This window comes from Peromyscus leucopus, chromosome 5 (genome assembly GCF_004664715.2).
Source record: "Peromyscus leucopus breed LL Stock chromosome 5, UCI_PerLeu_2.1, whole genome shotgun sequence".
Taxonomy (NCBI): domain Eukaryota; kingdom Metazoa; phylum Chordata; class Mammalia; order Rodentia; family Cricetidae; genus Peromyscus; species Peromyscus leucopus.
The window spans coordinates 21,084,946-21,101,072 of NC_051067.1; the positions used below are offsets into that span (position 1 = coordinate 21,084,946).

At 45.6% G+C, this 16,127-nt stretch overlaps 1 protein-coding gene across 13 annotated transcripts in view; it reads right to left on the bottom strand.

The window, feature by feature from the left end:
• Phactr1 (phosphatase and actin regulator 1) overlaps positions 1-16,127 on the bottom strand; it is a 482,351-nt gene that overhangs the window by 228,893 nt on the left and 237,331 nt on the right. The window contains exon 1 of one of the 13 annotated variants that reach the window (XM_028867748.2): positions 8,478-8,753. The exons of 11 other annotated variants lie outside the window; for them this stretch is intronic. In XM_028867748.2, coding sequence (XP_028723581.1) covers positions 8,478-8,709 — 232 coding nt within the window. In that variant the 5' untranslated portion in view covers positions 8,710-8,753. Of the gene's footprint in view, positions 1-8,477; positions 8,754-16,127 lie in introns of those variants that run through there. One more of the 13 variants, XM_028867749.2, reaches the window with a different exon arrangement.

Sequence of the window (16,127 nt, forward strand, 5' to 3'; positions counted from 1 at the left end):
AAGTGGTCTCCATTTACCCTTTCTTGACCAACATGCCTCAGAGCCTTTTCTCATTGTGTCTCAAATGGCCTCCAAAGTGGCTATAACCCAAGTCACAGCAAATGTGCATCAGAAGGAGGTGGGCAAATTGGACTTTTACACATAAATTGCCACAAATTCCAGACTGTGTTCCAAAGTAACCTATTTTAGTGATATGATTAATGCATGTGTTCCTGCAGGACCCAGCAATGCCACCCCTAGGTACACAGAGAAATGAAGACCTGTGTCTACAGCTATGTTTGCTCAAGAATGTTCACAGTGGCATGTTCAAAACAGCTCACATGGAAACAACCCATGTACTCAACAGATGGATGGGTGAATAAATGTGGTATACTATAGAACCCACACTATAGAACACATAAAAGAAGGCATGATCCCTGCTATATAGCATGGCTGGGCCTTAAATACATTATGTGAAGTGGAAGAAGCCAGGCATAAGGAACTACATAGGACAGGATTACATTTATATGAAATGTCCAGGGTAGGGAAATGTAGAGACACCAAAAGTAGATTCATGTTTGCTTTAGAGGGGAGTTACAGGATGATCAGACAGATTAGCTAAAGGGATCGGAGTGTTGGGGAGGCAGATGCAGAATAATGAAATATCTTGCAACTGCCTCTAATGAGGAATGAATATAAGATTCTGTGAATATACCCAAACCACTTACATGCTTTAAGTTAGTGAATTAGGTATGGTAAGTGAATTATGTCTTAATAAAGTTGCTAAAGAAAAATTTCCCCCAGGGAATCTTGCATCCTGTCATGAGGCAAATCCAAACTGCCAAGCATAGAAGTCTAGACCCTTCATGTATGGCTTTCAGTCAAATCTCACCACACCCCAACTCCTATGCATTTCCCCCAGGCACAGCAAGCCATTGTCCTTGAAATCACTTTAATGATTTGTACTTACCAGCTAGTTGGGTAATTAATACATTGACACACATATTCATATATTGAACACATTTTGTTCCATGCCTAATATCCATGCACTGTTCAAGACACTAGAAATAAAACACCAAGCAGAGTCATGGACAGACTTTGGCTAAGAAGGTTCTACCCTTGTCCTTGGACCTTCCAACTTTTCTCTCCACTTGCTTTTCACCCTGTTCCCAAGTGACCCTTTGTCAGCCTGACCCTATCTATCCAGTACAATTTCCCTCAAGAGCCATCTCTCTTCATAAGACCTAGGTGAGTTTCTACTCCAAGAAGGAGAAAGGGTCTCCATCTTCTCTGACATCCATTGATTACCTCTGTCACAGCAGCATCACTCTCTGGACTATCAGGTTCTCCCGGGGCAGAAATTCACCCTGTCCCTTTCCTCACACCAGCTTACCTGATAGGTAAGTCAACCAATGGCCATGTTCCACCCTCCCTCTGGCCTTAGGTACAGAAACAGCACAATGCTAAGGAAATCCCACCAGACCCATCCTCATAGGGTGACTGCTAACATGCTAGATGATTTCTATGCTGGGCTGAAATTGCCACAGTTCATTTCTTCTTTTTCCAACTTAACACCGAGACCCTTGATTCTATTCAAGTTCTTACCTGAAGCCCTTTCCTCTCTGGGCTCTCCTTTGCTTCCCAACGACCTGAGGGTTGAAGGGAAGGTCACCTCTTCCCTCACCCTGGTTAGCTAGCCTGCAGCTGGACCCCATTCATGCCCTTGCTTTCATCACAACTGCCAGCTGGAACTAGTGTGTTATGCACAGCCAATGGAAGATCCCCACCCGTCAAGGTGCCCTTCCCTTCCGATGGGCAGTTTGATACTGTTTTCTTTTTCAGTGATAGGGAATTGAACCCAGAGCCTCACACACGCCAGGCAAATGCTTACCCAGAGCTATATCCTGCTCTCAAACCTTAGATGCTTCTTGAAGCCCTCAAATGTCCAGTCCAAGAAATTCTTTCCTTCTCTATTGGTCATTAAACCACAGAAAGAAGCATTTGAGACTAGAAAACATGTAGAGACTCCTCTATTTACCATGTGAAGTGTCATGCACATAGTCTAGCTACTAATCTTTTGGATTCATCCTCTTTACATGTAGGATTCTCCTTAAAGCTACAAGTTTCACAAATATTTAGACACTTAATCTAAACAAAATGAATGGGAGCAGACGTGTCAAGTATCAGAGAGATACTTAAATGGAGGAATTTATTAGAAGTATTCATGAATGGAATGTCATGCTAAAGTCAGGCCTAGTGGTACAGGACTATAATCCCAGCTACTCAGAGGGCAGAGACAGGAGGATGGCAAGTTTGAAGCCTCCTTGGGCCATAGAGTCAGTTCCCTATTTCAAAATAATAAAAAAGAGGTTTGGAGGACACAGTTGATGAATGGGCACTTGCCTACTGTGAGCAAGGCCCTGAGCTCAACCCTCAGTCCAACAATAAACAAATAAGTAAATAAATAAAATACAAGAAAGAAATGAAGAAAGGATACTATGCTAAAAATAAAATTAGGTAATGGTTTTGCATTGCTGATTGCTGGTGTTGCAAGTACACAAAACACAATTTGAGTGCAGAACAGAACTGCAGGATCTCCATCCTTTGACACTGACTGCTCAAGGTCAAGGGGCACTCTTTCCTGAGCTATGGAATGGCGACAGTGACTGAGTTCTCTCCCTGGCCTGGTTCTTCCCAGGTATTACTAGCAACACAACAGTAAAATCCCACTTAAATGCACCTTGGAGTCATTTGGGAGTAAGGAGTCATGGTGATGTGCATCCTGTCTGTCTCCTTTTGTATACTGTATAGCTTTTCATAAGATTGTTTTCAAAGGTAACCTGGTGAGGTCATTTGTGCTTAAAAGCCTATGCTGCTTAGTAGGTGAAATCTGAACTCCTTCAAAAACTTCCTTAGGCCTTTTGTGACATCTCTTGCTCCAAGTGAGACCTACCACACTTCCTGCTCCCCAAACCCACAGCTTTCCCTCTTAGACACTTCAAACTTCAGTGGATTTAAGTATCTACTATCATCTCCCTGGCAGTCCCTGTACTTTTGTCTTCCATCTTCCCAGTGCATCACAAGTAACTGATTAGAAAGGATCGGCCGCTGTGTTCATAGACTCCTGTCGAGGTCATTATCTGCCCGATTCCACACATCCTGCAAACTTTCTTTTCTGGACACACAGTGCTCTTTCATGGTTCCAATCCTCCATTTTTTCCTACTGAGATGCTTCCTCTATTAGCCTGGAAAACTCTGCCTTTCTCCTAGTCCAAATGTCCCCTCCTTGGGGAAGCTTTCCTGCCCTCCTGACACAGTTGCCAGTGTCCTCAAGATGTATGACAGTTGCTTTCTCGCTGTCACTAAAGCCCCAGTTTTTCGAAGGTAATAAGTAGCTGGTTGATGTTCCTCTTGGTATCTACCCTTAACAGATCAGGGCCCGGCACGAATAAGCTACTGAACTTACAAACGATGTAGGAGAGCCAAGCAAATCTCAGTTGTTGGACGACTTGCCTCCTGAACAGAATTTGAAGGTCCACCTTCATTAGAATTGCCTGGCTCTGCATACTCCTTCCCGCTAAGTCCACTTTGCTTTTCTTGCCGGCCTCCCTCACCCTCTCTGCATGCTTGAGTTCAAACTCAGGATTTCCCACATTTTAGGCAAGTGCTCTATCCCAAAACTTCACCCTCAGCCCTGTGTCCGCTTCCACCCTCTTCTCTACGTCCCCTGACCCTGACAAGTAACTGGATCTCAATTCACCTACTTTGACTCCCGAGTTATCCATAGAAGGACTTGGCCACTATAAATTTAGGTATACACATAGTGTTCTTTTACTTAGGATATAAAAATATATGTTTTAACCATGAGTTATGGAGAATGAGTGTTTTCATCTTGGACACAAGCCAAGAAATTTAATTACAGAAGAGGCAATACAGTATAGTACAGCAGAAGGCAAAATCCAAGGCAAAACTGAACTTGGCGGTAACCAGACAAATGATAGTAATCACAGCTAATATTTCTCAAGCATGTTCTCTTGCCAGGAACCATGCTAAGTGCTTTGTACCAATTATCTCATTTAATCCTCGCAATTCCATGCAGTAAATAATACTGTAATATCCTACCCGGCTAGCAAGTGGAGGAAGCTTTATTTGCCAGCAGTCAGGGAAGTTCCAGGGTCCAGCTGTGGACCAACACTAGACGGTGCATCTTTCTTCCTGAACACTTCTGCTAGCAGCCTGGGCATCAAGTCATGGTTTGACCTTGAAGGACTGGCTACTCAGCATGTCCTTGACCTTCTCCATAAAAAGCAGGAGTGTGGTTCATAGAAACTCCCAGGGCATGCTCCCTTGAAGGGCTGTCCTGCTGGGAGTCCACAGTTCATGGTAATGAAGATCCAGGGCAATTCTCCCTTCAACACTCACATGGGAGAGTTAGGCATAGTGGTCCACACCTCTCATCCTAGCACTTGGGGGGCTGAGGCAGGACAATTCATGTGCATAGAAATATCCAGTGAGACCCTGTCTCAAAACCAATAACAACTAAAAAAAATCTTATAGGAATTGACTAAGAAACATCATTAATATTTCTGTCTCCTAAAATGAAACCTGGAGGTCCATCCAGCAAGAAAGTGGATTACTGAGCTAGCATACCAGTGTCCAAAGGCAGGAATCCCTGCTAAGAGTAACAAGACAGGCTGACATACTAATTAATCATCAACAACGCCTTGTTTTCCAAAGGCTATTTTATTACTTTTAAAACTCACTACAAAAACAAGACTGAGCCTCCCAAGTATTTCTCAAAACTGTTAAAATGTTTCCTTTCTAATGAAAGACATCTTCACAGGAAAGGGTTTCCTTGTTTGTGGTGTTGGGACTAGAACCCACAGCCTCACATACATTCAACACATGCTCTACCATTGAGCCACATCCACACCCACATCTTAGTAATCACCAGTAAGACTGTTTTCTAAAAATAATTCTCCATGACTAAGACTCAAAAGGAATTAAAATAAGAATATGAAATGTTCAGGAAATTATATACAGAAATACTTTGCTTCTGTTTTGAATTTCCCTGTAAACTTGCTTTTCAATCATTTATAAATGAAATAGTATTTTCCTATTGACTTCCAATATCAAATTTTAGTGAAAATGTAATAATTTCTCGTAGCTTTACAATATACACAATCTCTACTTTATTTAGAAATGTATAATTCTCCCCTCTTTTCCTACCAGCCAGCCTGTCTAACAAATAGGTAAAGGAGAATTTTTGAAAAAGTACCAGAAACTTCTGTGGGTTCTCCTCACTTGTGACTCCAATAAGCTTAGCTTTATAGAGGCAGAAAAGGTACAGGACACACACACACAGCTATGAACACACATACCACAATCCCAAAATCTCTACATCCTGTCGAGGGGGAGAAAGAAAAGCCATTTAAAAATCAACATGCCAGTGTCCTGAGAAAATGCTGTCTGCCTTTGTCCTTTGGAACTCTATGGCCTTTAGTGCTGAAGAAGTGTTATATCAATCCACTCCCTTATCTGAAAGCAGCTTCTGTACAGACAGCAAAGATGGGCAGAAACAAAAACTGGCCATGAGTGAGTGGTAGCTTTAGTCTACAGTTTATTGCCAGTATTAAAGAGATTTACTTAAAGTCAGCAAAAACGTCTTTAATGCTGATGCTTGTATATTAAGAACATTAAAAATAAATTAAACGGAAAGATAACTGCTCTGGCCAGCGAGTGGCTTGGCAAGTGACGGCACCACAGACCCGATGGCCTGAGTTCAAAATCCCCAGGACTCACATTTTGGAAGAGAGGACTAACTCCTACAAGCTGAACTCTGACCTCCACGCATGTATGATGGCTTGTGCAGGTGTACACACACACACACACACACACACACACACAAATAAATAAATGTGATTTTTAAAAGATCATGGCTAAAATGTAACTTTATGTACTCTTCAACTAGCCAAGAATATTTTTCTTTTAAAATGTACTATATAGATATCAGCTAAAGACATTTGGTTATAGATCTTTAGATGGCAAAATTATTAAAATATGCTTTAAATGTTTAAGATGATTGTCATTTTAGGGGAAGACTTCTTAAATAGGTCACAGTTTTCTAGGGATGCAGCTACGTGGATGCAGCTATGTAGATTGGATAAGGAACTAGACACACTCAGGGAGGGAGATGCTATACAGGTGAGACCTATTACACACAGTATCTCTCTCCAGCTGGGAATGTGGTTCAGTGGGAGGGTGCTTGCCTGGCCTGTCTAAGGCCTCGGGTTCCATCCTCAGCACCGCAAAGAAAGAGCAGGAGAAGGAAGGAAGGTTTTTCTCTATTGAACCTTACCAAACAGGTGCACTGGGAGAAGTCTGTACCCTTACAACCCAGGGAATACATTTTCTTTAAAATAGCTGAAATGCTGAGTGAAATTTCAGGTGAAATGCTGAGCAGGTAAAAGCATTTGGCACAGAGCCTGAAGACCTGGGTTTGATTCCTGTGCCCCACAAGGTGGAAGGACAGAAATAATACCTGGAAATTATTCCCTGACCTCCATATGGGTGACGTGACACAGGCACACCAAACACACACACACACACACACACACACACACACACATGTGCATGCACATGCACACACACACACACACACACACACACACACACACACACACACACACAGAATGAATTAAATAAAAATTTCTGATGTCCCTGACTTACATAAAAAAAATGAATCCACCTGGACTACATTCTATTTCCCTTGATAAACTAGGGTACCACACATTTAGTAGGACTGATCAGTGGTACAGAATTAGACAAAAATTAGGTATTGGGACCTTAGCCCCTCTCACCTACAGATCTGCAATTAAATACTTGTTAAGTGACAAGAGAACACTGTTGTGCATGTGCTTCTGAGGGCATTCTGAAGTTTGAAGCTATGCAGAAAATGTGTGCGTCTTAAAAGGAAACAGGCTGCAGGTTAAAATACATGCCTGCCTTGAACAGCACACACCACACGTTACCAGTGATGGAGCTCCTAATTGCATACACGAGCATGCATCCTTGAGTGTAGAAACACGCCTTTCCTTATTATAGCAGTGCACAGAGACACCAATTTAAACAAACTCCCACGAATGGGGAAGCAGCCCATTTGGATACCATTCAGTCCACAGAGCGAATGGCATTTAATAAGTAGCTTGGCCCGCAGCACAGTCTCCATTATACTACATGGGAAAGGTCTAGTTCGGGGTCTAGTTAATCTGCTTGTAGGCATTCACCGTGGTGTCTCCAGTTTACGGTCAGCATGAGAAACAAATGCATGCCACCGTGTGCTTCTCAAGAACCATTATCTTCTTCTAAACATAACAGGAAGAGTTTAGCTCTGTTCTCCCACCTCCAGTACTGTCCCAGTTTGCTCTCGGCTGCCTCGATCCACACCACACAGCCTCTCTCACATTTTAATCAAAGAAAACTATAATTAAGCTAGCAGGACTCTAATTTTGAAAAGACATTAGGCCATCCGCAGTCACTTCATTACCCAGCACTTCAGAGGCCAGCAGAGAACCGGAGGGACACTAAGTAATATCTGTTCTTCTGAAGGGAACACAGGAAAGCTGCCCGCTCAAGCAGGTGTACTGGAGCTAGGCAGTGAGCTCGGGGCTGGCCCTCAGCTCATGCTCCCTCTGTCAAATCCGCTGCTTAAAACTTTTCCGGGGCGACCTTCAGCGGTCCTCCTGAGTGTCTGCTCAGTGAGATGCTGGGGAAGTGCCTACAGGCTCTTAGGAAGGCACCGCCACAGAGGCATTTACATTGGCAGAGGCTTCTGCCAGCTCCAGGGCCAATTGTCTCTAGTCCTTGGCTCTTTCTGCCCAGGGCCACTGCCTGCACCTCCCCCACACTGGGCACTAGGCATCCTTCCAAGAGGGACCAGCAGCAGCGGCACTCATAAATAAATAAATAAATAAATAAATAAATAAATAAATAAATACCACAGCCATGTTTTACTCTAAAGGGACACCACCATTCTACACAACTCCACAAATTCTCAGTGAGCTGGGTCCCACAGGGGTCAAACCCAATGACCTCTTTCAAGGGAACCCACCTTAAGGAAGCCCCTATCAGTAATGTAACCCGGCAAATCCCACAGTTAAGGAGCCGGCAGAGATGGGGTGAACGTTCAGTGGAGGGTAGGGGGATGGGGGAGCAGGTGTAACATCTTTTTTAAAAGCTTTTGGTGCTGCTGTGGACAGATCTCCCAAGACCCCCACCTTCTTAAGTCAAATCCCCACAGTTGCTTTTTTTGGGGGGGGCGCCGCTGCAAGCCCACTGACTCGGGGTGACACTCTGCAAAGTGGGGGACCGGGAGCGGGGGTGGGGGCGGTTAAGCGGAGGTGCCCGCAGTTGTCCAGGTGGCAGACTTCGGCGGCACCAGGGACCGTAGACTGGCAGAGCCACCTTCCCGCCACCTCCCCGACGCGCCCGGCACTCACCGTCGCGGCCGTCCTCCCCCCGGCTGCAGTTGCTGCAAATGTGCTTGATCTCCTTGCCCAGTTGACAGTGGATCACAAACGACACGTTGTTATTGTTGTTGGGGGCGGGGTCCTTCGGGGGCTTCATGCTCAGCAAATAAAAAGCTTTCTTTTTGGGCTTCACGGCGGCGCCCGCGCCTGGCACGACGCCCTGCCTGCAGCGCGGCTTCGCGGCGCGCGTGGGCTCCGCCATCCGCTCCCAGGGCGTCCGGGGCCGGTCGGTGATCGCCGCCCCGCGCGCTGCCACTCGCGTCCCCCGGCCGCGCCCGCATGCCCCCACGCTACACCAGCGACACGGCGGGGCGGGGCGGGGCGGGGCAGGCTGGCGCGCTGGAGGTCTTGACCTCGCCGAGCCTGAGCGAATCCCGAGACCCCGGGGGAAGGGCTGCGGAGGGCTGAACCGGCTCTTCCACTAGCGACGCTCTGGCTCTCCCGGGGCAGCCCCACCCCTCGGTGAATCGCAATACCCGCAGCTCCCAGCCAGCGGGGTTTGTGGCCACCTTCACTCTGGAAACTCAGGGCAGGATGCCACGGCCACCCCCTCCAAGCCTCCCGCTGCCAAACGCAGGCAAGATGTACTACTACAGGAGGCGGCTGTCCCAGCCCTAGGGTGGAATCGAGGCCAGGACAAATTATATTCTCAAGTGGGTCCAGGCACATCCCAGGACCAGACAACCTGTTACAGCATCCTTGATGGTTTTGCTTCCAGTGGAAGTCCCCGAGATGAAGGGGACTTTCCTCCAGGGTTCTCAGTTGCAGTCATAGGGGGAAACCCGTTTTCCATTCATTCTCGAACACCAGGCAACTTAGGGATCCTGGCTAATTTGACTGATTTGACTGCTCTCCAGCTGCCATTGCTCTGTGATTAAGGGCTTAGCAAGGCAAGTGATACTATAGAGGCTTCCAGAGAACAGTATCCCAAAGAAGGCAAATTCACAGCCGTGTTTATTGAGTCTTGATTATTCTGAGTGACTTTAAAAGATGTTTCAAATCCACTCACTCATTCACAGGACATCCGGAGACTGGTCCTAAATCACCTTTCAGGGAATCTAGGCTTTGAGAAGCTACACTTCGCAATCATATTGAATGCTTATTAAAAAAAAAAAAAAGACTTCGGGGCTGGGAGATTTTGGTTTAGTAGGTCATTGTAGAGCCCCGGGAATCTGTAGCATTTAACAAGCTCCCTGGGTAATATTGATGAAGCATTAACAGAAACAGGTGTTTACAGCCAGGCATGTCCGATTCCAAGCCCATGTTCTTTCTATCATGTCCTATTCCCTCTGCGTCCCAACCTTGCCCTCTTTCCCCTTTTTTGGAGCCTACCAAAATAGTGTCAATCAAAGAATGTACAGTCACTTTCAGTGTTACCAAGAACTTTCTGGATGCTAATTTCCAAAAGGAGGGAAATAACAACAACAACAGCAACCCCCAAACTAGCCTACACAAAAAACAGGTCGCTGCTGTCTCTCCTCTGTGAAGGGTTCTTCCCCGGGTAAGAGTCTGTGCAGGGGGGAAGCTAAAGGTTTTGTGATGTTTCTAGGCACTAATGCTATTGCCTTGTCATTTGTCCCACTTCTTTTTTTTTTTTTTTTTGTTGTTTTTTTTTTTGGTTTTTCGAGACAGGGTTTCTCTGTGTAGCTTTGCGCCTTTTCCTGGAACTCACTTGGTAGCCCAGGCTGGCCTCGAACTCACAGAGATCCGCCTGCCTCTGCCTCCCGAGTGCTGGGATTAAAGGCGTGCGCCACCACCGCCCGGCTTGTCCCACTTCTTATCTGCTGCCCAAACCAGGACACTCAGGCTCATTTTTATCACTGTTGAGTCGGTATCCAGCTGCCATCCTCTGGAGGAGATGTAAGAGATGGGGGGAGGAGGGCAGGAGTTAGGGAGGTGGTCTCTTTAGTTAGAGCTCCCTTTCTACAAGTGCCCATCAAGGGCTTTGATAACATCTCCCTTCCCACCTGGATCATCAGTCAGACCAGCCATAGGTAAATGTCACTGTATCTGCTCCTGTCAGATGATGTCACTGAGTCCTCAGCTAATTATACGCTGTATCTGGGTGATGACAAAGATACATTTGTAGTATTGTTTAGATGCCCAAAAGGATGAATCTCATTGTGTCATGGGCAAACATATTTTCTAACCCTTAGGCCTTGCCTTCATCCTGTCTCCTCTAAGCTCTGCCGAGAAGAGAGAAACAGTGTTCAGAGCACATTACATCCTTGCTGAATTGTGTTTTGAACATTGCCAGCCTTTCCAACTTCACTTTCTGCCCCACAGGTCAGAATAAGAAGACCTGCGCAAACCCCACCTGGCCTTATTAAAACAACTGGGTTGGAAGCAATCTGTTATTTAGTCCCTGAACACTAAGCCTGACCCAAGGCTGTGTGTCCTCATCTTAATTGGGCAAGTATCATTGTGATCGCAGCGGAGCAAACTTGGACATAGCTGCTAGTGAAAGCTTGCATATCAGATGATGTGGCCTGAAGGTGGGGGCTCTTTATTCAAGAGAAATGTGCAAGAGGCCCGTTGGCTTGTCTTGGACCGTCACTTGTTTGGTGGTTCCTCTTCCTAACTGCCCTCCTTGAGTCGGCATCCTCTAACTGGTGGTGCCCAATGGTACCGGCTTGTGACATGAAGCTGTTCACATTTTAGTAAATTAAAATGCAATGAAGTTAAAACCCAGTTTCCCAGTTGTGCAAGCCACACTTTAGAGGATAATGACCACATGTGGCCAGCAGCTGACGTATTCAACAAGGAGGCTGACAGAACGTTTCTAACCTCATGTGATGTTCCTAGAAGATGTCCGAAGTCTTGCACCTGAGGCTGAAGGACAGAAGTGCCATCTCCTATTGCTACAATAGAAGGTGGGCAAGGGGGACCAGAATACAACACAGTGCTTGTGGTTGTATCTGGTGGCTTTTAGCACCACTTTGTTTCAGCAAGTAGTGGGGCTGATGGGAAAGTGTTCCCTGTGTTCGCCCTTGACCTTGTTCTGTGTGCTGTGTACCTCCTTGGTAAAGCCTGCTTCTGATGTCTGTTGTTAAAACATCCTTACAGATAGCTCCTGATGCCAAGTGATGCCTTTTACACAGCCTGTGCTTGTCTCCACCCACGGACAACTCCTGCTTAATGATTAGCCTGTTCTGATTGAACTCAATTGTTGCTGTTGGTAGTCATCCCCTCCCTTCCATCATGAAAACGGCCATCCTAAACTGTTCTATAAACACATACAGTGGGGTTTTCCTTCACCTTTAAAAGCAAGGGAGGGTATGTTGAAGGGAAGACAGCGCTACACATTCTATCACTCAGAACAGGAGGACTCCTGCACACCAGGCCTAGGTGACTTTCCTGAGATTTTTTTTTTTTACCCAGATAATCTAAATAGGAAAGAACCCTGGCAATAAGTCTCGCTGTCACTTATTTGGATAACAACCTTTTCCCATCCCAGCCTACACTTGACTTGAAGAACCCATTCTTAAATTGGTTTGGTGTCCAGGGACTCTGCTACTCAAAATGCAATCTCAAAGACCTACAGACTCAGGGCGGTTATTACAACTGCCGATCCCAAGCTCTGCCTCCAAATCTGCATTTTAACAAGATCTGGAAGTGACCTGGATGCACAGCAAGGCCTGCGAAGCACCCTCAGGAATCAGCCTGATAAGACCATGGATTGTCTATGGGAAGGATGCGTATCTTAGCTCAAAAGCAAGAAGGTAAGACTTCTGGTGTCATAGAGCTTAAAGTTTAGTGAGGACAGACAGCAACAAGAACAGCAAAGCACTGGATGGAAACATCAGCTCTGTAATCAGGAATAGCCATGGAGAACAATGCGCTCATTATCTGAGCCCGGACCGTGTGCAGAGGAACTCTGCAGAGATTTGCATGGACAAGGTGGAGCTCTTCCACAGAGAGGTGTCCATGAAGGCTGATACACCGCAATTAGGGCAGGAGGGTGGTAGTGGTGGTGTCAGAGGCACTGTGGGGAGAATGCAAGCTTGTAGGGGGAAGGACGCTGTGGACTGGGGCCTGGAAGTGAGGAAGGACAGGCAGCCATCAGCCAACAAGGTAGGGACTGAAAACTGGGCTTTCTAGATGGGTGCACAGTTATGTGACATGAAGATAGCAGAAGTCTTTGACATGTTCCCAATCTAAATGTGAGAAGCTCGGAGCATCCATTCCAAACCCAGTGGTTTAGGAAGAGGGACTGGACAGAGTTCAGGGAAGAGCTTTTTGGGACATGTTTGTATTAGTTACTTTTCTTGATGCTGTGGCAGAATTCCTGGCAATGGCTCCTGAAAGTGTGGGGCGTTTACCCCACAGTTCCTCAGAGTTTTCTTGAGTGCAAGCAGCAGGAAATATTATATAGAAGGATTTAGAATGTGGAGATAAACAGATAGAAAACACAGGATAACCTCGAGAATGCCTGGAACCTATTCCAACGGGCCTTGACTGTCTCTGCCTCAGGGTTTTTATAGAGACGCCAAGGGGTGGAGCAAAAGACCTCCCCCCAGCTCAGCCAAGTGCAGACCATCTCAGACACCTGCACTCAGGCCCGTGGTCCAATCATCCCCTCTATGCAGACCTGCTGGGTAAAGCCATGAGGAACCTGAAAACGGGCTCCCACATGAAGGGAGGGGAATTTGTTTTCACTCATGCTTGGGAAGATGTGAGTACATTGGTGTGAAAGGCATGCTGGTGGCCCAGTCTGTTGAGAAGGAAATATACTACTCTAACTTCTCACGTAGTGGACTACAAACAGATCCTAGATCAGAGACAAGGGCCACCTATAACCTGCAAGGTGGGCCCTGCAGCAGTATGTAAGTCTGTCAGCTAGGCTCTTTGTTCATCCAGAAGATTCTGGAGCCCTCCCCCAAACATTACTATCCGCTAGAAACTAAGCATTTCACATACAAGCCATAAGGCTTAAAAAGTTCCTTACCTCTTATAAAAAGACAAAGTAGAAAGACAACATATTAAGGCCAATACCAGACGGAGGCAGAACCATTCAGAGGGGCGTACTTTGAAAAAATAAATTCACCACACATCCATGATTGCAAAAAGAAGGGTTTGACAATCCTGTCTTCCTCTGCTTGTCTGCCTTGAACTCCCGCTGTCCATTCTGTTCCCCCCGTCCGTACCCCCTTTCTTGTTCCTAGCCCCAGTGAGTTGAATGGCATCCACCCCTGTAAACTGTCTGTGTTGGAAACATGGACATGGATCTTAATGGATCTTTTCTGATCTAACCAAAGACCTTGAGATAAAGTGACCATCCTAAATTATGTTGGTGGGCCCAAGAGCAAGTATTCTTATAAAAGACACACAGGAGGTGCTGGAGAGATGGCTCAGGGGTAAAGGGCATGCATGCATTCAGAGAGAATTCAAGTCTGGTTCTCAGCACATCAGATGGCTTACAACCTCCTGTAACTCCAGATCCAGGGGATCCAACACCCCCTTCTGGCTTTTGTGGGCACCTGCACTCAGGTGTACATACTCCCACACAGTCAGTCAGACTCTTAGTTAAAAAATAACAATAAATCCTTTCTTTAAAAGGCACATGGTAGAGTCAGACAAATATGGGAAAAGATGGATCCAAGATGGGGAAGCATGCTAGCTGACATGAGAGCTGGAAAAAAGATGAAGATGAGATCTTCCAAGATTTTCAGGGATCATGGCTCATCTTCAACCCAGACTTCTGGTCTCCAAAATTATAATGTAATGAAATCCTGTTATTTTAAGCTTTGTGGCCATCGTTATATCAGCCCAGGACAACTAGCATACTTAATAAATAGCAACAATATGTTATTAATTTCAATAAAAGGATGTATCTTTCAGATCTTGTCTATGCTTTTGTTGTTGTTTTAAGATTTGGTCTAAAAGTTCAGTACACACTGAAGAGGTTAAAGTCAAGGTTAAAAATTCCAAATCATTCACAAACACAGAAGAGTGTCACACTATTGCTGTTGTTATTGTTTTGTAGTGGTGGTGGTTGAGTGTGTGTGTGTGTGTGTGTGTGTGTGTGTGTGTGTGTGTGTGTGAGACTTGGTGGATGCTTTGTTTGTTGTGGCAGGTTGTAGGATGGAGGCACATAATGAAATTGAAGTAGATTGGGGTTAGAGGGTACACAGCTTCCAGGCCTTTTCCCAATTAGTAGAGTGTTCAGGACTTCTAGCATCCTCTGTGCTGTGTACACTATTTTCCCTAGCAACTTCAACATGTGATTTTTTTCTGTCCTTATCAAGTAGTGACCCTTTGCTTTTCATTTAAAGGAAGCACTTTACAGCTTCTCTTTGGCACACCCAAATGACCTACATCCTCATTCCTGTACATCAGGACCATTGCTGAGTATAATAAGGGCTTCTTGAACACAGATACTCTAATACCAGAGCAATTGAGCTGATAACTGAGAGAGCTACTGAATGAATTAAGAGTAGGCAGAATGGGGAGCACTGGGTGCAATGGCAAGGGGAGGACTCTGGCTGGAGAGATGACTCAGTGTGCAAAGTGCTTGTTAAACAAGCATGAGAACCTGAGTTCAGATCCCTAACACCCATGTGACAGCTGTAATGGTGGCACCAGCCTGTAAGGCCAGCAAAGGGACTCTGCAGGATGGGTGGACACAGGAGGGTCCTAGGGACTTGCTGGATAGCACTCCAGCTAAGATAGCAAATTTCAGTAAAACTCTTTACTGGCCTCAGTAAAGAGACCCAGCTGAGAAAAGTGAGGTGGAGAGCAGTGGAGGAAGACATTCCGGATGTCAGCCCTCGTCCTTCATATGCACACGCTTAAGCTTGTGCACCTGTGCACACATATATGCATGCACATGTATCACACACACACACACACACACACACACACACACACACACACACACACCATGAGGGGTCACCTGACTGTTTATTATGATATGCAGTTGAAAAAACTGTATGAATTATTTTTGGAATTTTCCATTTAGTATTTTTGGACAGTGGTTGGTCATGGGTAACTGACACTGGGGAACACAAAACCACAGATAAGGGGCCATGGTACAAGCTTTTATATTCTGTGGGAGAAGATGTGATGGGCACTTGATGTGGGAGGCCAAGTGCTGCAGGCACCTAGACAATGTTCAAGTAGAAGTCATAGTCAGCCCTCGTGAACTCGTCCTGCTATGTGGACTAGCTGCAGATGGCCTCTATTCTAATAGGCTGAATACCCTTCTGGACTCTCCCATGTCTAGTTAGTAAGTATTTTAATCATTCCTGAAGATTGAGATTAGAAGGCAGCCATACAGCCCACAAGGTTTTATTCTCCCAGGAGTATGGTCTGCCTATAGCAGATTCTTCAAACTGAGTTTTGGAGCCTGTGACAACATTCTGTCAGTCTTAGATTCTCCCCTTATTGTTTCATAATCTAACATGGCAGGTTTTGGGTGCAGGATCCAGGGAGCTATCTGCGGACAATAAGGTTTGTAGAAGCAACTTCATCTGTCTGATTTTAGAACTGGAGTTGGACTTCTTAAAAATACACTTGAGAAAGCTAAATGCTGTGAGCAAGGTGGTTTTTGTATATTTTTGACTTTTGTTTGTTTTAGCTAAGGGAATTTTTCCCTTCTGAAAATGCTGAATAGAAAGC